The sequence below is a fragment of the Anopheles coustani genome, chromosome 3 (assembly GCF_943734705.1).
Source record: "Anopheles coustani chromosome 3, idAnoCousDA_361_x.2, whole genome shotgun sequence".
NCBI classification, from domain to species: domain Eukaryota; kingdom Metazoa; phylum Arthropoda; class Insecta; order Diptera; family Culicidae; genus Anopheles; species Anopheles coustani.
Genome location: NC_071288.1, coordinates 45,034,636 through 45,062,284, shown reverse-complemented (window position 1 = coordinate 45,062,284; position 27,649 = coordinate 45,034,636). Strand labels below are relative to the sequence as shown.

The following is a 27,649-nucleotide window of genomic DNA, read 5'->3' as shown; positions in this document are numbered from 1 at the left end:
TTGTTTTAATCCCTTACCGTGGCGGGTGATTACTTGCTCAAATATTGTGGGAAAAACCACTTCAATTGAACGTGAGCAACGTTCGGGAAAGGTGGTTGCGTCTGGAGGCGACGCGTAATACGTTGTGCGGATGTGTGCGCAAAGCCGTACCGTTCAACACCGGAAGGGAAGCGTTTACAGAGAGCAGTTATTATTTTTTTCCGACCAACCAGAGCGTTTTTTTCCCTCCCCAGACTGGTGGAATACACCAAATCATCTTTACCGAGGCAATAATAAATGGAAACGGTGATGAGGGATAAGCTTGAAAAAGAGAAGAAAAAAGAAAGCGTACAAAATACGGGATATACTTAATTAAGATTTTAGCTCCGGTCCATTCAGCTTCCTTCCGCTACGGTTTACTTATTCTCATTGCTTCACTGGGAATTTTATAATCATTCCATGTAGAGGAGCGTCCCTTCGTCGACCGTCGACAGTTTTTATCGTTTATTTTGCTTTATCGTTCATTATCGCCTTTTCATTACCCTCGACATAGCGTTTTAAATTATGATGCCCTTCCGGTTCTGTTGGGGGAGTGTGCCGCGGGGCGCAGGTTTACACTATGGGTCTTTTCACATATTAGAATTGAGAAATTTGATATTTAAATCCTTCTTCAGTTTGCTTTAACTATTTCCGGGAACAAAACAGAAGCGATTATTTCATAAAACCTGAATTGGTAATTTTTAGAAAATCATTTAGATTGAAAAGAATACAAATGAAGCTTCATGTTTCCGCAAGATGTCTTCATCAAACAATTTCCGTTCAAAATTCAAAACGGAGCCAATTTCTTTGCAGTTTACTCACTCTGATTCTTTCAGACTTTACTCTGATTCTTTCAGACAGGAATAAAAAGAAGAAATCACACACACCGGACTGTACATTGCGAGTGCAAAACGATGAATTCATGATACAGGGCAGGAGCAAAAATCTGAGGTTCGCTGCAAGCCAACCTTCCCTTCATCCGTAACATCTTAAGCAATCCGAAGGAATGCTTTTCTCCTCGACCTTTCTTCGTGTGGCTCTTACAATTCCCGGCAGGAGGCGGCAAGGATAATAAAAAAGCACTGAACTGAGCTTCGCTTTACGACACTTTTATTGCAACAGCTCGTTGGTGCACGAAACCGACAAGATACGATTTCAAGTTTCATTTTTGCTTCCATGTGTTGTTTTTCGTTTTCTTCACTTCACTGTAAGAAACCCGGGGGGTCGTAAAAGTAAGTGAAGTACGAAGCACCGAGCGGGCACACGGTTTTCCATTCTTTCCCCTCCTGCTTGTGCTGCTCAATTTTATCCTCCCCGAGGGGGAAAATTCAAACTTTGCTGCACCAATGAAATACAAGTTGCCTTTGATGAGGTTGTGTTTCACCCGAGTGGGGGAGAAATTTTGACATGCCGGGACAATCTTCCGGTCGTCGGGTTGTAACCTCGGCATTTGAACCCTGTAACACCGCTTTTCGTGGAGGCCACAGTCAGTTAGACTTTAACTCGCAGGAGAGGAATTTCGCTTCTACAGCACAATGCTTGTCACGTTCTTAAACACAATGCGAGTAGATTTCTGAAACAACTACTACTTTCCAATCATAAAAATACTAGCCAATTGGCCGAAACCACAAAAATTTAATGCGACTTCAAATAAGCTTTTATCGTACCAAATCACACAGGTGTGAACAAAGTGTGCCCGATTAATATTTTGTATCGCCTCAAAACCCATTAAAATTGAAATTCTCTCAACAAAAACTCCAACCCGGCTCTTTCAACAGGACACGGGAATGCCGATATAAAGCAGTGGTAGAGGTCATTAAAGAACCTGGGTAGAATTTACGGTTATTACTGCGGCACCGTTGTTCAAACGAAATTAGAACGAGGTGAAACTTTTTCCCACACCAAATATTTCATCTGCAGTTTTTTGCACCTTTCATTTTATTTAGTTTATGTTCGTTGCTACCCAATCCATCTAGAACCAAAGCAGTAAAACATGCTGTTCAGGGTATCCCAAATGAAAACCATAAATAAGATAAATATTATCTAAAATTTAGTGGATCCACCTTTGGTTCGCCATTAAAAAAAAAAAAATAAAAACAAAAAATTGCGTTGGCTGTACAAGCTCGTCGCATTCTTCAAACAATGATTTTATCCCATGAACATCATGAATAACAAAGAGCTAAATAATCTAGAGCAACATTGTTTGTCGCCTAGGACGTACCCCGACAGTCCATATTACCTTTCAGCTGTCGGATGGCTCAAAGTCTAGCAACATGTCGACAATTTGAAAGAACAAAGACATGACGGACGAAATTTGGACACATTGAAGCACAAAACAATGTTTTTCATCATCTACATTATCTTCAGTTCAAGGTTTTTCTTGTTTTTGTTTTGTTTGTCAACGCGCTGACAAACAATCTGTCGACGTAATTTATTTTAACGTGAGCAATTTTTCTGTATTTAACATTATTCATGGCAAAACACGCCTTAAGAATAAAAAACATTTCGTTGTAAAACCACCCCACTTCAACATTTACTATAACCATCAAACAGATTCGCAAAGCTGTGAAGAACAGTCATAACTCTTTCCATTCACAATTCCATTGCATGCAAATGAATATTTTTACACTACAAAGCCTGATTTGTTGGCTGGATTTAAACGGAAACGAGCGTCATTTTGATTTTCACATCTACCGTAACCTCAAGCACACAGGCCATTTGTGAAAACCAATGTCGTACGCTACCCTACACTTGCAACCAAGATACAGCTGCTAATGGCTAACGAGAGGATCATCATTCCATTAGGGCTAATCCGAAATTATTCACACCATTAAAAGTAAAGTTTCATCAGCTGCGTAGGAGCGGGATGGGAGCTGGCAGAAGAAGCTGGTCAATTTTCATATTTTACCTGACCATGGTTTAAATGAAACTATGTTTTAAAGAAGATTACTCAGAGCTTTGCCTCCCATTTTGGGTTCTGTTCGGGATTTGTTTGACTGCAGAAAGTCTCAATGATGTAAGATCACAAAAAGCTTATTACTTTCTTCGAATACATTGATATTCCGTACATCATGTAGCATCATTCTATTTTTAACGAAATGCACTTTATATTTGCATAAACAATTATGGAAACCTTAGATTCGAAACCAATGGAATCTGATAGTACGACTGCGAGACAGGAATATTAAACTAATTGAATGCCAATTCATACATTTTATAGCAGCAACCGACAACTGACACATGAGCTCTGGAAACGGAAGCTCGGATGGCTGAGAACTAATTGAGCCATTCGTGCCGTAGCGAAGACACCGGGCAAACAAGAATGTGTTACCACAACAATCGGACCCTAATGAAGCCGTCGAGCTTGTCCGCAGGCAGAAACCCGAAACTACTGCTCGGTTGCCTTCTCCCGGGGAAAAACAACACCCACCCACACACACACAAACACACCCTCGTACACCAAACACAAGCCTGGTACTGAACTGTGCGTCTCGATTTCAGAGCAAATCCAAACATATGCTAAGAAATTAAACATTCCCAAGCCCACACTCTTCCGCTCGGTATGGTACGTGGCGCTGGCGGATCCGGATGCTGCGCTGCGGCAAACTTTCCAGCGTCGGAGACTCTGTTGCGGCCTCTGCTGTTATTGTTGTTGGTGCTGCAGAGGGTTTCTGTTTTCTTGAAAAGCGACAACACTGTTTTACAAACCAAACGAAACGACATGCATGGAATAATGAAAAGTGCCAGCCTGCCGGGCATAGATGGAGGAAAAGCAATTCGTTGGAAGGGGGGCGGGAAAAACTTCGTGACCTTCGAGAAATGAAAACCTCTTCCCCTCCGGCAAAGACAAACCACCATCAACCGATGCAACCGATTCGAATACACCATCAGGTGTCATTCAGACTCACTTTCGGCTTACGTCTTCTAAGGCCGTACGTCTGCCGCTCGGTGGAAGCTGACTGTATCGAGTGCCAGATCCTTGGTGACGACAACACCTTTGTCCACAGCTCGCACCACCTCCCTTGCTCCCTCTCTCCTCCGCACGATCAGGGCAAGCGACAGGATGAAAGGTGACCTGGTGAACATTTTAATGCCGGCACAAACCATTTGTCTCAACAACTCAAAGCGTTACGGTATTTTGCTGCGCCACTTCAATCTGCTTCCGTTGTCGGAAGGAGTAGGTGTCAGTCAGGTACGACGCTCGACCCGGTTCTTGTTTTTGCACTCTCCCATCCTCCCGGGGCGAAGGGTGGTGAAAACTATCCGGAAAATTCATGACTGAAATGAACGGTTGTACGTAAACATTGATGCAAGTGCAAAAGGCGAGGAAAGGCAACACACACACTTGAACGTACTTGAAACGGGACACTGAGTTGGCATGAGTTGTGCTTCAATCCGTTGTGCAAGTTGCTTTACTTTTTTCAACTCTTCTTCTGCAACTTGGCTACCAAGAGTTTAAGTACTTTTTAAAGGACAGTTTTTGTAGGCAAGACGACACAATATTTTAACATTCTTATTTAGTGTTGACCATTCTTCATCTCCATAAAAAATATAGGTACTATATCAATCTCACGCAATTTTATAATTAGTTACTCATTGTAAAGATTATCTTTTGATAGTATGTTTCATCTGATAATTGTTTCACTAAATTTCTTAAGCACTTTTTAAACAAATCAAACCATCAAAACTAAACTCAACATTTTAAAAATGCAATCAATTTGACTAACTTCGATTCTGTTATGTTTAGTGTAAACCCAATAAATCGATTGCACAGCTTTCATTCAAGTAATGTATATTTAACAGACATTTTACACTAATTTAACAGACATTTTAAATTTTGCAAAAACAGATTTGAAAACTTCTGTTTCATCGAGCCCAAAACTACTTGTACGCAGTCAACAATCACAAACATAATATACTAATTTCCACTTGTTTTAGCTAACCTGTCAACAGATCAGACCTATTACATCACTTCGGATGTTCTACGGAGCTGTTTGAACTGACGTTACTATACGCTCATTTTACTGTCGTAAAAACGTAATTAACTCACAAAGCACAGGACCATTACGACCGGTCACTACGGAAGATTAGAAACCCCAACGAAACCACACACACATTCAAAAGGACGATTGTGCAAACACATTCTTCTACGAGGGAGCAGAATTAACACACAAAAATAGCCACGGTACCTTGGAATGTTGCATAAAGGATGAAGCATCTCTTGCCACCGGATGCGAACCCTTAGTGTTGGCTCGCTTTTTTTCCCCTGGCAGAGAAGGTAACATCCTTGTGTCATGCTTTTCATAAGGATGCTCTCATCAACGTCTGCGTTGCGTACAAAGGCCCGGTTTGGTTGTCCTTCAGCCGGTGTTTCTCGGCACTCGCTTGACAGTAAGCGACCACAAACGGCAACCATCCGGGACAGTGGCCTTTTTAGACGACACACACGACTATTTAAAGCTGTCATAAACTACACATATCCCAGCAAGATGCACTATCGCACGCTGAGTGTTTCATTTTCATCGCTTCCAACGAGTCGCTCCGTTCTTGTGTGAACAGAAAGGCGGTAGTTAGATTTTTTGTGTTGTGTCTGATGTGTTATTTAAAAGATTATACCGGCCTACTCCGGCCGACTTTACACTCTACAGGAGCAAACGTTGCACGTTGAGAAATGAAAGTTTCAATAGCATTATTTCGCATTTAGGTACATCAAAGCGTAAACAATAAATATTACATTACTTATACGCAGACTTAGGCAACTGAAAACAAATCCACACACACAAACATTTGATTCCTGAAAGGTCACACGATAATTTTCTGCAGTGAAAGGGTTAAAGGTTCAAGAGATCTGATTGAGCAAGCGGCACCAAGCAACATTAACTCTTTGCAAGATGGCGACAATTTTCCGTGAAAAGAAAAAGATGATTCGAAAAATAGCTTCACCATTGCCGGCTGACATTGGCCATGGGAAATGGCGTAGAGCATATCTCACAGGCGGCATTTTTCCATTCCCCTGGAGGATGGCGACGTTTTCAATCGAGAGCAACCTTTCCCACCCCCATAAACTCATAACGTTGCCCGTTGTGAAGATGGAAGACTCGTTGGAACGATTCCCACCAGGAAGTTGCCTTGGTGTGTGAATGTTCCGGGTGCACGGTTTTGGTTCAAGTTTTCCCCACAGAACACGAGTCGCTACATTCTCGCAGCGGGACTGCATACGTGGAGTTCGAAATGGATGACACCGGCCGTCGACGATCGGTTCACAAACAATCACACCCCACGTTGCAACGAACGAACCAGAAGGTGGAAAAGAACTTTCCCGTTGCTCGCAATCGAACAAAACCCGGATAGCATGGAGAGTTTTCAAGCGTTCTAGTACGTTTGTGACACGATGCCGGAAATTGAGGGTACATTTCCCGCCACAAATCTGTACCATATTGAATGAGATCTATCTTCGAGGATTGGTTGGTGCGAATGACAGACGGGAGCGCAAAGCATGAAGATGATGATGTGGTGCTTTCCAGAACTATCAAAAGCGAACGGACATCGTGGCAATCAACGAAACGTCGAAGTCGCATCAAGCACATCCAAAAAAAAACACACCTTTACCACATTAGATACCTTCCAACCTGTGCGTAATATTCAGGTCTTGGGGACGAAGATTGTAAGAAAATTTTATACATGTTTTTCAATCGAAAACAACAACATCGAATTTGTCGAAAAACTAACAATAAACATTTCTAACTTTTAAATCAAACACTTCAAATGTTTGTTTCACACTTCTATTCATTTCAATTAATAAAACAAAATGATTTAAGATATTATTTCAAATAATAAGGTGCAATTAAGAATTGATGTTCTTTAAAACATTATGTTTGAATTTGTGATTTCCGCTTATGTTACCTTTCAAAAGTTGAATATCCTATTTTATTCCTTCACTTTTGACTCCTGCAATAATAATTCCCGGTCAGTAATGCTTCCCAAAACCAATTGATCCTTTCAACCCTTTTCCAATGACCGGAAGTTGTGTACAATCTTCCACAACAATAAATCAGCGCAACCGGAAAAACCCATAAAGCGATCAGGAGTGCATGAATTATCATACAGAAACGCACCACCGTGATATATTCTCATCTCGTACCTTTTCCAAAATTGAAAAAAATATTCACCCTTTCACACAGATATTTCAACGGTTATGGAGAATTTGCATGATCGTGACAAACGTCGGCAGAAACACGGTCGATGCGAACAACTATCCGATTCAAACCCATCGCTCACCGACGCTAAGGGAAATTCCAAATCTGGCCACGCTTGCTCACGGTCGATTTATTCGACATTTAAAATCATTCGAGCAAATTTACTGCGGCGCCCTTACGCGTTCCGGCCGGGCTGGGACGGGACGACGGGTGGAAAAATTCAAATCGAACTGGCGCAAGGTACACCACACACGTGAGCAACATAAATCTGGCTTATTTATGAGATGCGAATCTTTGCCGTGCGTATATCACGGCACCATCGAATAGATTGACGTTTAAATACACCGTGGCAATTGTGGCATAATTAATATCGGCTGCTAGCACGACCGAGAGACGGTCTGCGATAGAGTTCAACACACACACGAAATGATCGAGACCGAAGCTTTCCAAAGAATTTACTCCTGAACATCAATCAGTAGCATGGGAATGGGGCGCACCGATGTTTGATGCGGAAACTTAGATTAGAGCAGAAGAGCAAAAAAAAACATAGAACGGAAGGATATCGTAGCACTAGCAGAGGAAATGGGATTTGGCAAAAGGGCAAGGAAAACCCCCTACCATTTCCCACGCTCCGCAAGTATTGAACGAGTCTTGAATCATTGCCAAATTTTACGCATCACCTATCGCCGCCTCGTAAAAGGGCAAACCGACGCAGTCGAAGGGATGAGAAACCGGTCCCACCCTCAACCCCCTAGTCACCCTTTGTTCGTCACCTCCGATCGGCCATTATTGCCATTGATGGGTGGCAAGGAAATGAGCGTTGCCGTTCCGGAAGTTCCTCTTCTGTAATAATAGTACGCAGACGTTGATCCATTTCCTTTCGCCAGGCAAGCGTAATGCAAATAAAAGCGAGCCTTTTCAGGAGTGCGCCTTGAATGACTTGAACGAAGTGGGCGAAACTGTTCATTCAAGGATTCAAGGAAAAGGGATCTACGTTTCTGCTTACCGATAAGATGGTCGATAAGCTCCATATTGCGTAACGAGTAACGAGTGTCATCGAACGTCGGACGGAATGGGTTTTCTTTCTTAAGTACCACACCACATAGCACTATCGGTGTCGACAGCATTAACATACGTTTTTGCTCTTTTTTCTACCAGTTAGTAAATTGTGTTCTGTTTTGTAAACTTTGAAAACAAACATATGTATAAAAAGTAATACTACTTGTTACCAGTTATTACGTTATTGATTTTGTATAGGTTTAAAATCAAACATAAACAGTAGTTTAAATCGACATTACATCCACTTTCACACCTCGCAAAACAAATCAACCAGGAGCGCAAAAAGACCCTCACCCATGACCTTCTGCTCAGAGGGAGGGCCAACTTTCACAGCCGTAAACCTCGATGGGCTTCAGGGCAGCAGCTTTAAGATGAAAGCAGCAGTGCGTCAACTGCGTTGCCTACTGATACCGACAACATCTTTTCCACAACTGGCAAAAGTTCAGTGGAAACCTGGCAAACCGAATCTCAGACCCTTGGCTCGGGCACCGTTCGCAGCGAGAACATCAAACGAAAGCTTGGCCAGAGAGTTAAAGGGAGGCAACACTTTTCAGGCTGGGTGTATTAGCCGCAAATGAAACTTTACGACTTTCTGCAGCCGGTTCTTTGTTCGTTTCAGGCTGTTATTTGCGATTCGTTTAGTTGCTCTCTGTAGATTGAGCTGCGAGGAACATGCATTCCATTGTGTATGGGGAACATAAATTCTTACCCATCTAATCGATATTGGTCTACGTAGGTAAGCTCTTGCAGTCGTTTAAAAATATTGAATATTTTGAAAAACATATATAAAAGAAATGAAAACTAATTTTTGTCGAACCTTGTAAGGTAACAAAGGCACGTTCATTATGTTGTGCCTCAAAGCCAATTAAAATACAAAATATAATAAAAGACTTTCTATTATTTTAAAAACAACAACGATACCTAAGAACATTTCCAAGCCATAAACAACTTTCCAGATTGTAACCTAAGCGAAATGCAACGTCCATTAGCACAAATAACCATTACAGAATAGCTAAATAATGCTTGACGGTTTCAAAATTATGAAACGAGTATGCTCGTCCCGCCCGAAAGTGGTGGCAAAGGAAATAAAATAATCACATTAAAAGACGGTTAAAGCCGGGGCAAGAACGGCTGCAGCGCCCTTGCTCTGGCTTTACATTTTTCTCTAGACAGATATTTTATGGCAAGCAGAAGTGTCTCCGCTGCCTTCGCAGTGGCCGTGCGCGTACGAAGAACTTGCTCGGTGCAGTCATTATTTTTAAGGAAAGGATGCGAGCGTACTAAAGCTTTACGAGCGAACGCAATCCCGGAATGACACTTGCAAAGTGGGTCGAGCAGCGTGCCAAGAAAAAGTTTTGTGGCAAACTATGGCACTGGCGGGGGGGCGGGGCGAAATAAAGACTGAAGTGTATACCATCCCGCGCACACTAACGCGTCCCGATGTGAGACTAACAAGCAATGTTTTGAAGAAAACTGAAGAAAATGGTGTCTTAAAAAAACATATTTTGAAATTTGAAAAATGACAGATAAAAGCTGAAATGGTTAAATAAACCATGTTCCCTTAAAACCGCAGAAGGAAAACTTTCTTAAGAATTATCTTGGTTTTAGTGAACGGGCCAATTTTCGGTGCCATTAGTACTTTCATAATCTCCCTATATTTAAGAGTTACTTCCCCTCCCGGAGTTACTTTCAATTGCAATGACCACCAAAATAAAGAGATAATTACCACACTGACAGAGAGAATGCTTGCTTGCCAAAAAAGCAGAAAGGAAGGTGACATAAAAAAAACGTGCTAAATGAACCGTTATATTTAACGTTCGACAAAGCGGAAGTTGTTGGTTTTAAAAGATGGCTTAATTTTACGATCACAAGCAAAGGTGCAATTCCCCGACGGAATAACCTTCTACCAAATAACAACGGACTCAAAAAGCCAACAACCAGCGAACTCTGCTGCATGGTTATCGCTTGCAGGTGTTTTTATGAACTTTCGATTCCTTTCGCTTCAAGCATAAAACCCCAAGAACATACACAAGGTGTTTCCTGTTTCGTTCGAAAATTATGCTTGCTGATTGTTTTAATTAAAAGGCCGTTGTTTTTCACGAAACGGGTCAAATAAAACTGAGCAAACAGGGCTCACAATTTACATCCTTCGGTGGCGCAAGCGGAAAACCATGCACAAAAGCGTCATCTGCAATACGGCACGAATAAAACCCACCAGGAAACCGCATTCGGTGTGCAACGGCAATGGTAAATACAAAAAAAGTGAATGAAGGACAAAACATTTGCTTTTAACACAAACTTTTTACCCGTTCTGAGTTCGTTAATAAGCTCGAATCTGGACGAGTGGGGTTTCCCTGGAACATAGTCGATGGCGGCGATAAAAACAGTGTTGCCAATAATTTAAAACATTGTTTTTTATGAATGTGGGAACAAATAAAAACAAAACAGAGCGATGCTTTTTCCAGAGTTGTGGCTTCATTAATATAGGTTTTATATTGACATGGAAAAATGTAAACCCACATTCACTGCGTGAATGATTATGTAAGAAACGTTTAGTTTGAAATCTATCAAAAGGATTTTTTTTTTTCATTCCTGTTAGCTTTATTTCCCCGTTTTCCAATCACTTGACTTGTTTATCTAACACGATGTCATCTTCCTTAACTTTCCTTTTTTCCAGCACATTTGGATTGGTCAACGGAGGCTAATTCGTTCTTCAAACATCGTTTCACATCGTACGCGTCGTAGGCACGCGGACATACAGCGGAGAAGTGGGCAACGCCAACTCGTACAGCTATGTGGCGAGCGCTATGAATTCATAAAAGTTTGCCTTTGCGAGCTTTTCCTCCTGTTAGTGTCACTCTAGAGTGTACCGGTAAACAACGTCGCCGTCGTCGTCGTCGTCGTCGTCCCGCAACAAGGTGCAAATAATTAAATAACGGACCAGCGCCATTCCTATTCGCGAGCCATCGGGTGCCAACGAGATTCCAGACGCAACTGGCGCGCTCGACGTCGGGTGATAAAAATCCTCACGCTTCGCTACGCTCGGCCAAAGTGACGTTCCCATTTTCCGGCTGCGGCAGAGCGCTGCCTCGTGCAAAGCAGTGAGCGCCAAAGGCGGCGGCAAAACACGGCGAGGTCAACAACACAAAAATAAAAGCACGGGGAAAATCATCCTCACGGAATTCCGACACCATCGCGCACTCACCACCACAACCCGTGAAGCGTATGAACGGAATCGATCTGCACGGCGGATTGTGATCCCTTCCCGAGTTTGGTTTTCCACCTTTTATCTCTCTCTCTCTCTCTCTCCCTTCCTGTCTCCTTCCCACACCTTGCTATCTGCCCGTGTATCTCTTTCGCTCTCGCTGGCACTTTCGCACGTCACTCGGAACGGGGTTTCCCTTTCCGCCACCGGGACGGATGCTGCAACGCTCGCTTGGGCTGTGGAAAATTTTGCAAAAACACACCATGCGAGGCTAAAACGTCAGTTTGCCACCATCGGTCACACACCAGCTGCGAGCGGATAGGAGGCTGCCTCGTTACGACACTAACAACACACTTCTCTTCTGCCCTCTACGGCCGCTTCCATCGTAGGATATCTAAGCTCTCGGTGTGCGCATAACTACACACAAACACACAAACACACACATACACATTCGAACTACTGCATTACCACCATTCTTGGGAAGGGAAAGCTATCCTAACGAGTATTTCACAAGGAGCGACGCGAGAGTCAACGACGCTAACGACGTGTGGAGAGGGGGAAGCGACAAGCGCCTGCGAAACGGGGGGAAAATAAAAAGCAGAATCTGGTCGTATGTGACGCACTCAGCAATGTTCCCGTCACCTGTTGCGTTGCCGTATAACAGTGTAAACAGTGGTGATGCGTGTAGGGTTAGACGATCAAGATCCTCGATTAGTGTGTGTTATAAATAGGTGAACGAGATCCGTTCCTAGCAACGATAATTTAACAGTTATTATAGTAACCAACACCGAGACATTGTGTAAGTTAAAGAAACAAAAGCGGACGCGAGAGGTGAAATTACGAGTTTGACAAAAACAAAACATTGTGGTACGCACCTGGAAGCATAAAACATTTATAGAATAGAGAAGTGTTAATCTGCGTAACGTGAGATGTGAGTGGTGAACACTACAAGGTGTAAAAATACAAACGTTTGTACAACAACACACACTATTATCAACAACCTATATCAGAGAAGCATATTATGCCAACGTGCTGGAAAAGTAAACCGACGGGCTATGTTTGTGATGCTGTCAGTTCGCACAACAACCTCCGTTCGTGAACGGCACGCCGAAACGGTCCAGAAGGCAATCAACATCAACCAACTCATTCGCAACATCAGCAACCGAAAGCACCCTCGGACCGTTGAACCATCGAAGCGCCCGCCGCAGCAACCGGAGCAGCCAGCGCAGCAACCGGACCAACCCGAGACAACTATCAGCAGCATCATCAAACGGACCAAGTACCACAACCGTCGCAGCAGCAACGCCAGCAGTGGAGCACGGGAGAGTCCAGCCAGACCGGAGCTCAACAACGCCAAGCAAAACAGCGGGAGTAGCGGTAGCAGCAGTACCAGCAGCAGCATCAGCTGTGGTGATACGCCGGAGATTGGATACCAGCAGCAACAGCAGAAGCCGAAGACGATCAACATCGAGCGGAACTGCAACAGCATCCGGCGGGTGACGGAGAAGATCGACAAAACCGTGCACCTCATCGGAACCGTTGTGCCTATCGTGACCGGGGGAAAACCGACCGGCGATAAGCAACACCAGCACCAGCACCAACACGAGCAGCAACCGGTGACACTGTGTACCATCTCGCAGCCGAGCAAGTACCAGCTGCCGAGCGAAATCCGCGAACTGTCCGTCGAGCTCGCCAAGCCCAGCCAGTTCGAGCAGAGCTGTGCCGCCGTCAAAGTTCAGACCGAGCTCGTCCTAGCGGCAACCGTCGGGCCCACGATCAGGACGCTGACGGCCAAGGTCGCCACGGTGAAGTCTGCCCCGCCGACCGCCACCGGCTATTCGATTGCCCCGCCCGATCAGCCACAACAGCAGCAGCAGCAGCATCATAGCAACGCTGCCAGCAATCTCAACGTCAACCAGCAGTCCGACGCCACCGACAAGGGCAAGTCAAAGTTTCTGCTGCCGGAACTGAACAACTTTCGGAAACCACCAACTGTACAGGTAATGATGATTTAATTCGATTTCCAAGAGAAATTATTTCAATGGAGGTGCCTGGTGCTTCACGTAAAGTAAAAAGCATTCGATTTATTTCAGTTTTCTAATGGAGCGACGAACTGTCGGACTTATCACGAAACTGAACAAGAATTTAAAGTCATGAATACGGTACAAATATAAATTGCGCCATCAAAGTGCCGTTTCGCTGCAGAGAGGCTAGCAAATGGAGGCGCCTGGTGGCTTGTAGAAAGCAGAATTAAACATACTTTTGCATCGTGCTAACATATGGTCCACGTTGAATGATGATATTTTTAATCATAAAATTTTTCTTATTATTATATTTAAATGCAACAAACTTTTTTCTCAATATAAACATCATCAAACACAGTACAAATCTTGAACTGACAGAGTGATGCTTTAAACATATAAACATTGGATATATTAACGTTGAATTACGCAAGGAATGTTTAAAGAAAATATTGTACCACCCTTCACAATTTTATTTTAAGTGGTTTAATAGTTTTTATCTGCAGCAAAGCAAATCAAAAAAACGTTTAAAATGCATAATGTACACAAATTTCGACAAGCACCAAACCACCATTTTTGCATAATTTTACAAACATTTCCCATACGCAGGTACCTGTGGCAACTATACTGAACGACCTTAGCCCAGTGCCTGCGCCAGTCAAAGTTACCAATAAAATTACCAACTCAAACCCTATGAGTCCTATGACCCCCGCCGGGCTACAGAGTAACTCGCCGGACGTTAAGGCCATGCGGTAAGTAGCACCGAATGGAACGAGGAAACCCCAAATAATATTATCAATAATGGGAAGCTAATAATGTAAACTTGATGATGCCGAAATTCATCAAACCTTGATACACATTCAAAACGCATCCATCAGAAGTAAATGAGATTTATTCGGCCGACAATTTATCAATTACAAACACTTCCACAATCCAATCAACGATTTCGGTCGGTTTCCGAATAACGCACCGCGAATAATTACATTTGCAAGGCTTTAATTAAAATCGACTCCCCTCCGCGGGCTTGGACCAAAATCAAGAACCCAATGTTTCGTGCGAATACCACACGGTCGTATAATTCCTATTTTATCAAAACCCCAGACCTGACACACAGTAGGAAGACGAGGAGGAAAAACGATCCGTACGTATTTTGTTCACCGCTCACCGAAATTCATATTACTTCAAACGGTTTTATTCTCGCAAATGTGCGTGACTTGTGCGAATCTTGTTTTTTTTTAAGTTCTATTCCCTTCGTTTGCCGTATGTGTGTTCGCCCAATCCATGTGTACGCACACGTTTCGTGCTCGACAATATATACGACTGTTGGCAAGTTGCCTTTCTACGAATTCGATTTGCGTGCAGGTTATAATTTCGCTGAATATCCACCAATCGATCGAATCGGGGCTCCGTTACCAGACCAGGGCTGGAAACGCGAATCATATTAGAATGCAATACATTCCAGATGATACCGGTCATGAATTTCCGGGGTAAAATTATGGACGACTTTAATGTGATTGAAAAATATTATGACGCTTTACTTCACAGACGTCGGTTCGAATTTCGACACCGTGCGGTAAATTAATGCGTGTTTACACACTCGGTTTTCATGAGCGTCGAACGGGTGATTATGAAATCATCGCCCCGCCGCAATTCACGGAAATTTCAAGTAATCTAGATGTTTACATTGTCGGCGGGCACGAGAAAAACAACAGAACCTGCTCGAAACATAATTTGCACGCAGATGTGGCGCATAATAGAGAAAACGATCATTATCACCTGCTGTTATGGTTATGCTTTTCTAGAAGAAATAAATATACACAACCCACAAAAACAGTTAACAAATTAATTGCACAACACCGGGACGGACAAAATAGAGTCAATGTTTAAAAATATACAATAAAATTGCGCTTTCCTCAAATGTCACGACCACTTCCCACAAACAGGTACTACAGATTGTGGATATACACATGCAACGCTGTGCTCCTGATGGCAGTCATTGTATTCTGTGGCGTTGCTGGTAAGATTCTACTCTCCGACTACAAGCGCCTGCTAGTGAACGGATTAAGTCTGACGCAGCCCAGTTTCATTTATGCTTACTTGGCTTTGCTGGTGCAATCAGGTAAGCTTTGGCGAAACTTCCCTCCCGTGGGGACAGTGGGTGCGGTAAAGTTTCCCACTCATCCCATCGGGCGATCCCTCGGGATGAGTGCTGCGAAATCACCAGGCCGAACCCATAATCCCCTCCAGGGAGGGAAAATATCGCGAGGTGGCTTAACGTCAGATTTCAGCACCGATTTTTCCCCCTCCTTATTGGCTCGCTCGTCTTTTCCTCTTCTCGTTTCTCCAGGTTTCCTACAACTGATAGGGTGTCTCGGTGCCTTAAGACTGTCGGAGAAATTGTTAAACGCTTACTGGTTACTTTTACTCGTATTGTTGATAGGGGACGCCATGTTAGGCATTTTTTGGATGTTCAAATTCGACAAGGTCATACATGACCTCCAGCCAATGCTGAGGTAAGTGAGCGATCTACAAACATTTCGTGTTCTATAAACAATATTGCTAAACTGTCCCTAAGGCTACTATGTATTATTTACGAATATCAATCAATATCAACTAAAAAAAAACAATGTACCACGAAACGAGTGAAAAGCAAACAGGACAAGAGGAAAATATATTTTAAGCGATCCAGTTTCCACTACGAACAGGTTGCACGTAGCTGAAAATATCATTCCTAGCCATCCAGCATAGGCTTCCCTCGCAGCGATCGCGTGTACACCGCATGTACAAAAGATTAAATTTTCCGAACCCCGAAATGTGAGTTCCCTTCAAAAGGAAATTTCCTGCGATGGCAGTTTTGGGGCGATGTAAGCAGATACTTTAGGCGCCATTTGCGCGAACCCATGCCGCCCGCAGCCAAACGGCTGAGCAGCAGCTTGCTCGGCTAAAAATACGCCAAAACGGATTACGGATCGTAAAAAGTTGCTTCGAAAAGCACGTCTGCTCTCTCATCGCGCCCCAAAGCAAAAACGGCGTCATCGACGCCATAAGAAGCTTGTTTGCTTTGTCCTCCTGTACTTGCGTTCGCGATATCATATTTTAGCACCGCGCTCTGATTACCGCCTTCGTCATACAACATTTCCCGACCGACCCGACCGAGGGTGGACATGCCGGGGCGCCATTTTGTTTGTCTCGTCAGTGCGATCAGAATAAATGTGAAGGGAAAGCGTTCTGTTTTCTCCTGTTCATCGTTCATGGTTCAGGTTTTTCTTTTCCATTTTCTTCGGCCCACTCCGGTAGCAGCAAGCCCCTCAAGAGGGGGATGACGAAACTCCCGCTTTAGTACTTGATGCACATTTGCATTATCATTTCAGATACCGCTTAGCGCATGAATATGGAAATTCGCCCGAACTGACCGAACTCTGGGATCGGCTGCAGAACGAGGGACGATGCTGCGGAGTCACCGGACCGCAAGTAAGTACACCGGCCCAGGCCTAATGGCAACGTGCGGCGCGCCAAGATAGCGATCGGGCGGCTTTTCCTCTCTCTCGTTCCCGTTTTCCCCCGACCCATTTCTCGAAGCTTCAAAGCAGCGCGATTATGCAAGCGCTCGCAATGTGACCCGAAAATAGAACGTTACGCCCACGGCGGGAAGGATAGTTTTGGGGCTCGGCTCGGATTATGAATACTGATTAGACCCGTTGGAGGTAACGGCCAAACTAGCCCCTGCCCAGCTCCCGGCGACCGAAAGGAAATGGACCTGAACTGAATTTCAACTATTGGGCGGCAGGCGAAAAACGTACTACCGGTTTGCTTGTTTTACATCGCTCCGTTACAAGCACCTCCACGTAAGGGTATTGCGAAAAACAACATTCCATTACCATGATGGGCCTCGCAATCGTCGCAAGTACCTCCGAATTTCTATTCACAAAAGACAGCACGGTTACTTTTTCCTTCTTTGCGTACTTATTCATCGGAACCAGAACGATGTCAAGTGGTTGCAGTATTTGTGGAGTATGCCTCCTATAAGGCCAAATCCAGGAGTTAACGAGAGGAAACAGCTGCCCTTGAGCGGTTAAAATCTCGTCTGTAGTTCCAACATAGGCTAAGTTAGGGAATTTCATGTACATGTAAAAGCTACTGTGCCATGCACATTATGCGACAAATGCGGAGAAAATGTGCATATTTGTTGACATGAACATGGAAATATGCACTGCCGGGAAACCCTGGCATAAAGACCACATCCGCTAGCAAGGAATGAATTGGAGTGGGTGTTTTTTTTTTCTCCACCACCATGACGGGAAAAATGGTAGCGATGTGGAAAATCCAAATGAACTTCCGTCGTTGTCACCGTCTGCAGCTTTCGTTGCATAATAGGATTCCGATTTGCAGTTGCAAGCATGTGCTAATAGTACCCTAAAATGGTCACAAGCGGAACAAACGTGCTTCAACCGAAAGCCCCACCCCAACCCCAAGTGCACACATACACACTCCACTTTTAGTAACGATTCGGAAGTTCTAATATTACACACGCCATCCATTTGATAGCGTTGTTATTTTGCCACCGCTCCTCGGCAAACAGTTTTCCTTCCGCTTCCCGGGGATTATGTGGTCGATTGAAAATGCGAAGCTAGGCAAAGGTTCCAAGCTGCGATGAAATGTGATCCTACGGACGCCTGCGTAACCGGATTTCGGTCTAACCGTTTTAATCCGCCCGCATGTAACGTGATCCCAATGCACGGGGATCGTATAAACAACGCACATTTTAATTGAACCAAATTGAATCCGGGAATAGGGAACGGTTTTTATTTTCCAATTACGTGCATTCAATCGCCTATTTTTATTTTAATCCAGCAATTTACACGCTCTATCGCCTTCAAATTGAGTTCTCACCAATGAACGGTAAACTGTCAATCGAGACGGAAGAGAGTGTTTTATTGTAGAAAATATCGTACTAAAATAGTAATTTACCCAGTCGCATTAAATTACTATCAAAGTCATGGTTGGTAACATTTTTCCAAAGCATCGGAAAAAAATTGCAGTCAAAATCAAACAATTTAGATTGAATGTTATCTGAAATCAATATCAATTCCAAGAGAAAACACGAAAGCTACACATGTTTAACATGTTCCATCCCATCCTTTTCTTATTACCAACGAACTGGAGCAATTATTTGCATGTGTCATGTTGGGGGAGGCTACAACACTACTTTGCAAATCCACTCTTTTCCAGCAAATTTCGTTCAAAAGGTTACAATTTCCTACTCGTATGGTCCAGGCTGGGTTCTATGCATACTAATCGGAATGGGGCAGAACGCAAAAAGAATTTGCGACGCAAACCCATTTCCGGACTAAAACAATCATTAGTTTAACCGGCTCGGTACGGCCTCGCTCCCTTCCCAGTTGGAAGCGGTCCAATTTTAAATGGAAGATATTTTCTTCGCTTACATTTTAAATAGCACTCCACATACCCGAGGAGGGTCGGGCCCGTTCGGTAATCCTGACCCCTAAAAGGTCCTGTAATTACTTCATTCCCACGATTATCAAGGCCCATTGCTTTCGGATCCTTGTCAGCCCCGCCCCCTTTCCCAGGCACGAGCTGTTATAAAATCCTCCGCCGTTCCTGCATGGGATATTAGGGACGGAGCGAAGGCTCTTTCTCAGCCACGGTAACAGCTGACGATTAGTGTCGCTGTAAGGCTTAGCCGGGAAAAGTTTCCAATTTTTCGCTTTTCATACCGGCAATTTAGAACCTCTTTCGCCCGACGTAAGATGCGAAAGTAATCTCCCACAATTACTGGAAAGACATTTTTAAAAGGATCTCTTCTTCATGAAGAAGGCTTCGGAAAGATGGTATGCACCCGATGGTGGAAAGAGAAGAAAAAGTATGCTAGCGAATTAGGAAGGTTGGGAGGAAATTTATGATACAATGGTGCGGTTGGTTCTACCTTTCAGCTTTACTGTATTTTTTGTTTTTGAGGGCTTAGAGGACAAAACAGATTCGGTAACTGAATAGTTCTTCCAAGGAAATACTCCCAAAAGCGAGCGATCGTCGTTTAACTGTTGAGATTGTTCTCTTACTTGTCCAAAAAGGTTCTGTGTAGGTGGCTTGTTCTGGTTAAATGACAGAAACAACAAAAGCAGTCAAACCAAAACATTATCGACATCGCAGAGAAAATAAAACCATCCCACGTGCAGAGACCGATTTACATTGTTCCACTTGTTTTGCTTTGTTTTCGTTAAGGACTTCGCTCTGAACGCCAACCGAACGTACCCGACGTCCTGCTGCACGTCGGACATTACCGAGCAGATCAGCATAGGGCGTCGTCCGCTGGCGTCGGCCATCGTGTTCCGGGGTGCGGACGACCCGACGGCGGCGGTCGCGGCGGCCACCGAACTCGCGGCCAGCACCCTCAAGGACACGCTGCTGATGAGCCGCAACTTCAGCGACCTCAGTGATTCCTGGAGCCTCATAACGGCACCCAGCAGCAGTAGTAGCAGCAGCATCAGCAGTAGTAGTAGTAGTAGTAGCATTGGCGTCAGTAAAAACGGTAGTAGTATAGGTACCAGTGGTACGAGCGGAAGCAGTACGAGTGAGGCCAGCGGTAGCATCTTCGACAGCACGTTACCCGACGTGGCGGACAGTATAGCAGCGGCCGGCCAAAGCGATAGCGGTAGCAGCAGTAGTGATAGTAGTTCCTTCAGCATCGCCAGTTCCACCCACGGCAGCAGTGGGAACAGCTTCAGTTCCACGACCGGCAGCACGTCCGGCGGCAGTGGGAGCCCGGTGGGGGTCAGCGGTAGCAACTTCGTTTCCGGTGGCGAAACGGAGGAAATCAAAACGATAGTAACGTGTCGGGCGGTCTATCCACAGGTAAGTGCCACTCATAGCATAGGATTTTCTACGAAACCATGGTAATTCCCATGCATTATTTAAATAAAGTGTAGGTAAAGAAACTGTGGTTTCAAAGCTACTACAGTACTTTACAGCCGGTGAAAATAAATGTTGTATAGAAAAAATGTATTATCTTCTTTGAAACACCATTTTTTCAAATTTGCCTATGAAGCTCCAAGTTGTTTCTAGCCTTCTATATTTATCTCTAGCAGAAACAAGCAAAAAATAAGTTGATAGGTCATGAATAATAATGAAGCTTTAAAATTATTTAAGAATAATAACTTTCATGTTTAAACCCTTTCTAAATAACAAATATTTTAGATAAGTTAAATCTGAAACTAAATACATTACTGTTCAGACCAGTTGTACTGGAAACTTGGAGAAAAACATCGATGCGATTTGGTAATAAAAGATTCCTATCCATAACTGGCTTTGACAGTCAACTTCTTTTTCTTCTTCTTGGCGTAACGACCTCTTGGTCATGCCGGCCTGTTAAAGGCTTACGAGACTTGTTTCCCTGTTGTACGAGGATAGTCAGTCCTCTCGTACAGGGGAGGGTCCGGTCTCGGTTGGGATTCGAACCCACATTTTTGACAGTCAATATTTGGATTGATAGTCAACTGAACGCCTGAATTTCGATGAGTGAAAAACTGAAAATGCCAATAATTTGACGAACCAACCATCCCTGACCCTTCTACGAAGTAGGGAATGTTCACATCAGTTATATTTACACCGGAATTTGAGAAAAGCTTTGACTAAAAATGCCTTCCAACGAATGTATACACATTTTGAGCTGATAAACTTTACCACTTGGCACGATATACATTTAACTTTGCAGCCAAACAAAACAACACAAATTTCAGATTGATGGCAAATAACATGAAACTTTAATTGAAACCATTCCGAGAAGCAGAAACATTTCAATCAATCGGAATGGATGCCATTTTTGTTTCTGGATGAAATAAAATCTAGAAAAAAAACAAACTCATAACAAACATCGAACGAAAGTATAAGAAAAATAATTGATCAATCGACCCGAGCCCCGATCGCATCGGAACCGGTTTCCATTCAAGTGCACCGATGCAGTCCTTTTCTAGCCGCTCGGGAGTACCAATGACAGAATCAATACAACCCAGCACAAGAAACATCAATAAGCTGCAGTCGGTTGGAAAAACAAAATAATACGCGAGGTTTAAAGTGCGGCAAGAAAAACTAACATTTACCACCTCTCGAGGGCGAGAAATGGGACTCTACACAGCACAGCATCAAATAAACAAAGCGACGCTGTGGCGGACCGACGAAGCTGTGTAGGAATCGAGACCGGAGAGAGATTTTTGCCCCCAAACCGACCCCCGCTTTAACCCAACCCCGCCCGGATGGCCCGAGAAAGCGTGCGCCAACAAAACGTCAGTTGCAATTTATTGCATTTTCCGGTGATGTTATTTTTGCTCTCGCAACCCCATTCGATCGAGTCGACAGCCCATGACGGATGGTTGTTTCGCCCGGGACGTTCGTCGGCAGAAACACAGGACCGCTTAATGCACAGCTACAAAGCAGCAGCAATCTTTTCTATCCTACTTTTACTATTTTTTTCTGTTCTTCCTCCCCGGGTTGAGCTTTTGTCCATGTTCACTTGGGCACAGTGTTTGCTTTTAATTAAACGTTCCATTCCTCTCTAGTTTGCCGACGTTTATCTCCACCGTCGTCGTCGAATGTCTGCACCAGAACTGGGACCAGAAACAATGGTGTCTCTGCGACCCTTTTCCCTTTCCAACACCCAATTTCCAATCGATGATAAAAAAAAATCACCACCATCCGTAGCCATGGTCTCAGTCATCATCATCATCATAACCAACAATTCGCACTGGGCACAACCTTGCCTTGCCCAATATAGTTCTGGTCACAGCTGCAGGTGCCGGCCTATTTCTACGTTCGATACATTCCGCCTACACTCGCACGGTGAATTTCAATTTTACTCAAAAGTTCGTTTTCGAAAGGAAAACAACTGGCTGCTGCCAGCTCGCATGGTGACCGAGGGTGGATTTTATATTTTTACAGTTCTCAAAACAAAGGGCTTGACAGTGGCATAAAGAATCGTAAAATTCACCGGAAATGCACTCAAGTGCATGTACACCGCGCAAAAGCGTTTCGTTTTCCCGCACTAAAACGGCCCACGATTAACTGGCCGCTTTGTCAAGCGGTGAGTTCTTTTGGTTGATGGAAGATAAAAATATTATTAATTCTCCTATTTTTACTGCCCCTGTCAACTGGAGCCTGTTGTTTATTGTTTATTACATTATTATAACGTGCGGACATCTTTCAGTCGTGTGGAAGGCAGAGTCGAGGCCCGTTTTTAATCCTCGATTCGGTTCCTATTTCGGTTCTCCAGCGGTATTTTTTCACATTAAACTGTACCATTGTACCGCATTCTCAAATTGGCACTCGATTGACTTTTTGTGGTAGAATTTCATTTGGCATTTTCGGTATTGAATTCTTCACGCGTAGTTGTGCGGAATTTGGCTGCCGACTTCCACCGTGGACTGCGTCGAAAAATGTATGCATTCGAAATGTCATAAATCATTCCGTGGAAGCAGATTTACGCATAACCGCTTAACGAACACTTAACAAATTAACGAATAATTCAAACATATCTTTCGCGTTGCGTACGCCTCCCGGTGCAGTCATTTTGCCTTCCAGTCAACCACCTACGGAACGGCTCACAAATGGTGGACATGAAAAATTAATATACACATTTTAATTCTTGAATAATTAATGCTCAAACAAAACCCACCGTCGAACCCGAAAAAGCGGTGGAGATATAATTCAATTGCTCATGCATACGATTTTTGCCGTTTTGCCCTCACTCTCTCACTCTCTCTTTCATGGTATATTTATTAATCGGTCTTTTTCGACCGCCTTTTTGCTTCTTCGCGGTAGGGCTGTGCGGATCGGATCGTGTCCTGGCTTCGACACACGGCCGACATACTGTTCGTACTCGGCTACTGTGTGATAGCGTTCCTGAAGCTGTGCTTCCTCGGTATCCTCCGGTACGAGATCAAGGAAATGATTCAGAAGATTAAGCTGCTGCAGACGGAAATGTCCGGCGCAATACTGAACGGGGTCGACTGCGACCAGCAGCAGATCCAGCAGGTAAGAGAACCCAGCAACAATTCGTCCGTAGTAGCCCTCAAGTGATTCGTTAGTGAATGCATAGGGAGGAAACCATTTTAAACCATCGCACACAGTAACATACGAGCGGACGTTGAGAGAGATGTGCACGCTTTGAAATGCCCAGCTCAGAGTATCTGATAATAGTAATGGCTCTTGATTCGCAAACACTTTAAAAACAAGTTCAAAGAATTTCTACAGCAGCTATTCTCAACTTATTTAAAGCGGCAAGTCTTAACCAACCAACCATTGTCATCGAACACCAGCACCAGTTAGCAACTCGTTCATTCCAAATGTCGCGTTTGCAATTCACTTCCCCTGAAATTCATTCTTATCTTACTTTAAAAATCGAATAACCGCATTTGCTTTTTTCCACTGTTAAAAAGTTAGGGTGGATTTAGACACGGGAATTCATTTTAACGCAACATATTTAAAAAAATATTTTTCTTAGTTACCGTAGCTTTAAACTTATCTTATCGTATCATTTTTTTTTTTTTGTTAAAAATGATAGTCAACAGACGGTAAAAATAGTGACAAGCGCTATAGAATGAAAGTATACACTGTGAAAATAGCAAAGATAAACGCTTTTCTTTTAAATCAAGCTAATCAAGTCAATTCAAAAAATTAAAAAAACGTTTGAAAAACAGATAAGTTGATAATTGCTGTTCTAGAGTATGAAATTAGTAAGTCCCACCCGTCACGTGATGCTGCTCACCGATTGATTCATTTCTCTTTTTCTGCTTTCTATATTTATTTTTTCCAACATAAACAAATCCCGACTGCTTCGATGCAAAACCATGCACGACTGCACGCACGCAATAAAACCCCGAAACCACACATTATAAAAAATATTTAAAAAAAAACTACGCACTGATACTAACGCCCCGAAACTGCACTGATAACAAAACCAACTACCTTCGCTGGCGCTGATGCTGATGCGCGGCACAACAACACGTGCAACTAAAATCGCAACTGGCGGCACCGATCAACCACGTAACGCACCTGCTGGATGGCTGGATGGGTAAACCGGGGTCGGACGGATGTTCGATAATCACCCGAATGTCCGGCATTAATATTTATACCAACCACGGGGGACTATAAAAAAAAACGGGTTACCATTACCCATCGGGTTCGGATTGTATCAAAATCAGTTCACCTTATTGCAGCAAGTGACGAGCACCTCGGTGAACGGGGGCATCCACGCCGAGCCGAAGGTGGGCAATCGGGACCGGGAGCGAACGCGCGTCGGCTCGGCGGAAAGCGAACGGGAGTCGCTGCTGACGCAGGACAACACTCCCAAGCAGATGCTGAAGCACAAGCAGCTCTACACGTGCATCAACGAACAGCAGCAGCAGCCCCAGCAGCAACAGCCACATTCATGCAGTGGCGGTGCCGTACCCAGTGGAAGTGGGGCTGCTGCGGGTGGAGGTGTTGGTGAGGCCGCATGTGGCTGCGAGTCGGACACCAACTCCAACTGTGCGCTGCTGGTGGAGGACCCGAACACCGCCTCGCTGCTGTCATCCGCGACCGGCACGACCAAGACAATAAACGGTAACAACAACTACGAGCTGTGCGAGTTCGACGCCAAGGTGCCCACCTACAGGTAAGCCCTCCCCAGTGCCATTACTACAGCACCCTTCGATCATCCCATGTTGTATTTGAACCCACAAAATCTCTCGTATCACCAATCAACCCCGTACTAGCGAGCGGTCATATCCCTGCACACGAAACAACCAAGCTCTTAGAGCAACCAAACCCACCTCCCCAAACACAAACTACGTGCTCCAGTAGTCGCTCCAGTCCATGCCCGTGTTCCCTTCGTTTGAAAAACCAGCTTCAGCTGCTATACCCACTGTGCTAGCTCGATTCCCAACCGATTAATGTAGTGTCAAACCCGTTCCTCACCCCTTGCGGTGCATACGTCTCAGGGTTCCGGTTGTTAGACTCGAACAACCACTAATTTATATGGAAATCCCGTATGCATGCACCATTCGTCTGACACAGCTGGTATCAATGCTCAATAAAGCACACAACCCGCCACCCTCCGCCGCATGCACGTACCTCTCCGGCCTGTCGGTTTATTGCGTTGCAAACGAGTCCTAGCTTTGTGACTTGGTGTCAGATGGGTTGCTGCAAGGTTCTTAATTGAGTCTTCAGCCGTGTGCATAATGTCCCAGACGGGTTTTTTTTTTTATGTGGCACGACATCCCCTAGTGGGACAAGGCCTCTCTCCGAAGAGAGTTTGTGTGACCGAAAGACGGTATATTATAGATCGGTGGTCAGCGGTTCGTAATACCGGAGGGTGCCAGACTCGAGATTCTATCCCATACCTGTGGTGTGGTGTTTCCTCGCGCTACCGCTGCGCCATGGGCACCCCCGGGAAAAAATATAGGTACTCTTAATTGTCAAGTAACCGAAAAAGGCTTCTGGTTTGATTTAAGAATAAAAATAAAATTATTGAACCAAATTAAGATTATTTGAATCATAGAAACAACATTTCTGAACATCAGCGAAACAACTAAAAAACAGGTTTCGCTGAAGGCTATCTTATTAAACCATGCGTTTTTACCATCTCATTTGAGTGAAACGGCTAAGAACTAACCATCTAAGTTTAAAGTTCTCTGGATTGCAATAAGTTATAACAGACCACGGTCAGCTTAGCAGTAAATTGACTGTGTAAATTTGTTCACCCAAAAAGTTTTACGTATAGTACCAGCATAGAGACATCAATTCTGAGGTTCCTTTCAAAAGCAGCGTCAGCATATTGTACTACATTGTCACCAAAGGACTCGCAAACGAATCACTGTCGATGGTTCCTTCATTGATGGCAAACTGTTTTCATTTTGTTCCGTTCCTCATGCAACGCAACCCGGTTCCATTCGTACCATCGCCGTCGCAAGCACTGCCGCTACCGATGCCAATATTTTCACCTCTTCCTCGTTTTCCGCTCTCCCTCGGCACCGTCGTACCCACCGGAGGTACAAATGTACGCGCTCGAACAAATTCGTCCAGCACCAACCGGCCAAGCAGGTCCAACAGCGTCTCCTGCAGGAGGCGTGATCCCTAGCGTAGCGCCTACGACGACACTCGGGCTGGGTGCGCGCATGCCGCGAAGTGCTCAGCGCCGCCAGGGGTATGCGGCGTGACCCAGCGTATCGATCCGTCGCCTGCACCATCCCCCCGCCAAACACCACTGATGGGCCCGTCGCCACCATCGACGGTGGCATGAGGTAGTAGTACCATCAAAGAATCGCTTCCGGCGCGGCTGGGGCAGCGATGACCGTGGCACTCGCCAGTTCGATGTAGCATCGAGAGCATCAAGAAGATGGGCCCGCGTCCGCTGTTGTTTGCTGCCGTTTGTTTGCTAATTTTCCGCTGCTACCGTTGTTTTAGGCTTTAGTCAATTCTTTAACAGTATAATACTATTGGAGTTTTCAAACCATCAAATAAAAAGTGTCAACATACTTCATGCTGTCGCTTAACACTGGCTGGCTGGTTACGCTTCGTATTTAACATTCAACCATTATTCGGAGGAGATGTTTCTGGGTTCCTTGTTGACTCGCAGCCAACATGAGACAGCGGTTTATCATATTATATTTTCTTTAGTCGTTGCCACCCAGTTCCAGCGTTTCGGAGCCTAATGCTGTTGGGTGCATTGTGTTCATTTATCCTGCATCTCGAGTAGTCGCTTCGAAGCAGATAGTTTCACCAAGCTGGTGTTCGATGTAGTAGTCCGCGTGTACTAGATGTGTTTCTAGAAGGTTTCATGCTCCAACCGTACGCCATCTGCAATGCAACGAATAGTGTAACGTAATTAATTTGATAGCTTTCGCTTGTTTCGCTTCGTCAATCTTCATGTTATCGCTTACTACCGTTTAATGCGTTGCTCTTTTGCTGCAATCGGTTGCCACGTATCGTCACTGATAGATGGGATTTCTTTTCTCTTGTCTTTCCCTCGACGTACGATGGTCGACTCGACCCTGCTAGACTGCTGAACGCCCCGACGGTAACTAAGATCTGACTACGGTATTACCTGGAGCAGCTGTTCGGCGATCGATGGCGCAAGTCGCGCCCGAACGCCAACCGACCAC

The 27,649-nt window shown here is 44.4% G+C and overlaps 2 protein-coding genes across 2 annotated transcripts in view; one reads left to right on the top strand and one right to left on the bottom strand.

Annotated features, from left to right (window-relative positions):
• LOC131272158 (uncharacterized) overlaps positions 1 to 27,649 on the bottom strand; it is a 188,747-nt gene that overhangs the window by 145,778 nt on the left and 15,320 nt on the right. The window lies entirely within an intron of this gene.
• LOC131272155 (uncharacterized) lies at positions 12,534 to 27,579 on the top strand. Its single transcript, XM_058273796.1, has 10 exons — positions 12,534 to 13,478; positions 14,109 to 14,251; positions 15,443 to 15,618; positions 15,847 to 16,012; positions 16,871 to 16,970; positions 19,740 to 19,992; positions 20,059 to 20,369; positions 23,328 to 23,540; positions 24,710 to 25,161; positions 27,546 to 27,579. Exons 1-10 carry the CDS (start codon positions 12,534 to 12,536, stop codon positions 27,577 to 27,579), a joined length of 2,793 nt encoding a protein of 930 aa, XP_058129779.1.

Excerpts from the sequence above, each read along its gene's own strand:
- LOC131272155 (XM_058273796.1), top strand. The coding sequence starts at position 12,534 with ATGTTTGTGATGCTGTCAGTTCGCACAACAACCTCCGTTCGTGAACGG. Across the intron at positions 14,252-15,442 it reads CCGGACGTTAAGGCCATGCG|GTACTACAGATTGTGGATAT; the intron begins GTAAGTAGCACC and ends TCCCACAAACAG. Across the intron at positions 16,971-19,739 it reads GCGGAGTCACCGGACCGCAA|GACTTCGCTCTGAACGCCAA; the intron begins GTAAGTACACCG and ends GTTTTCGTTAAG.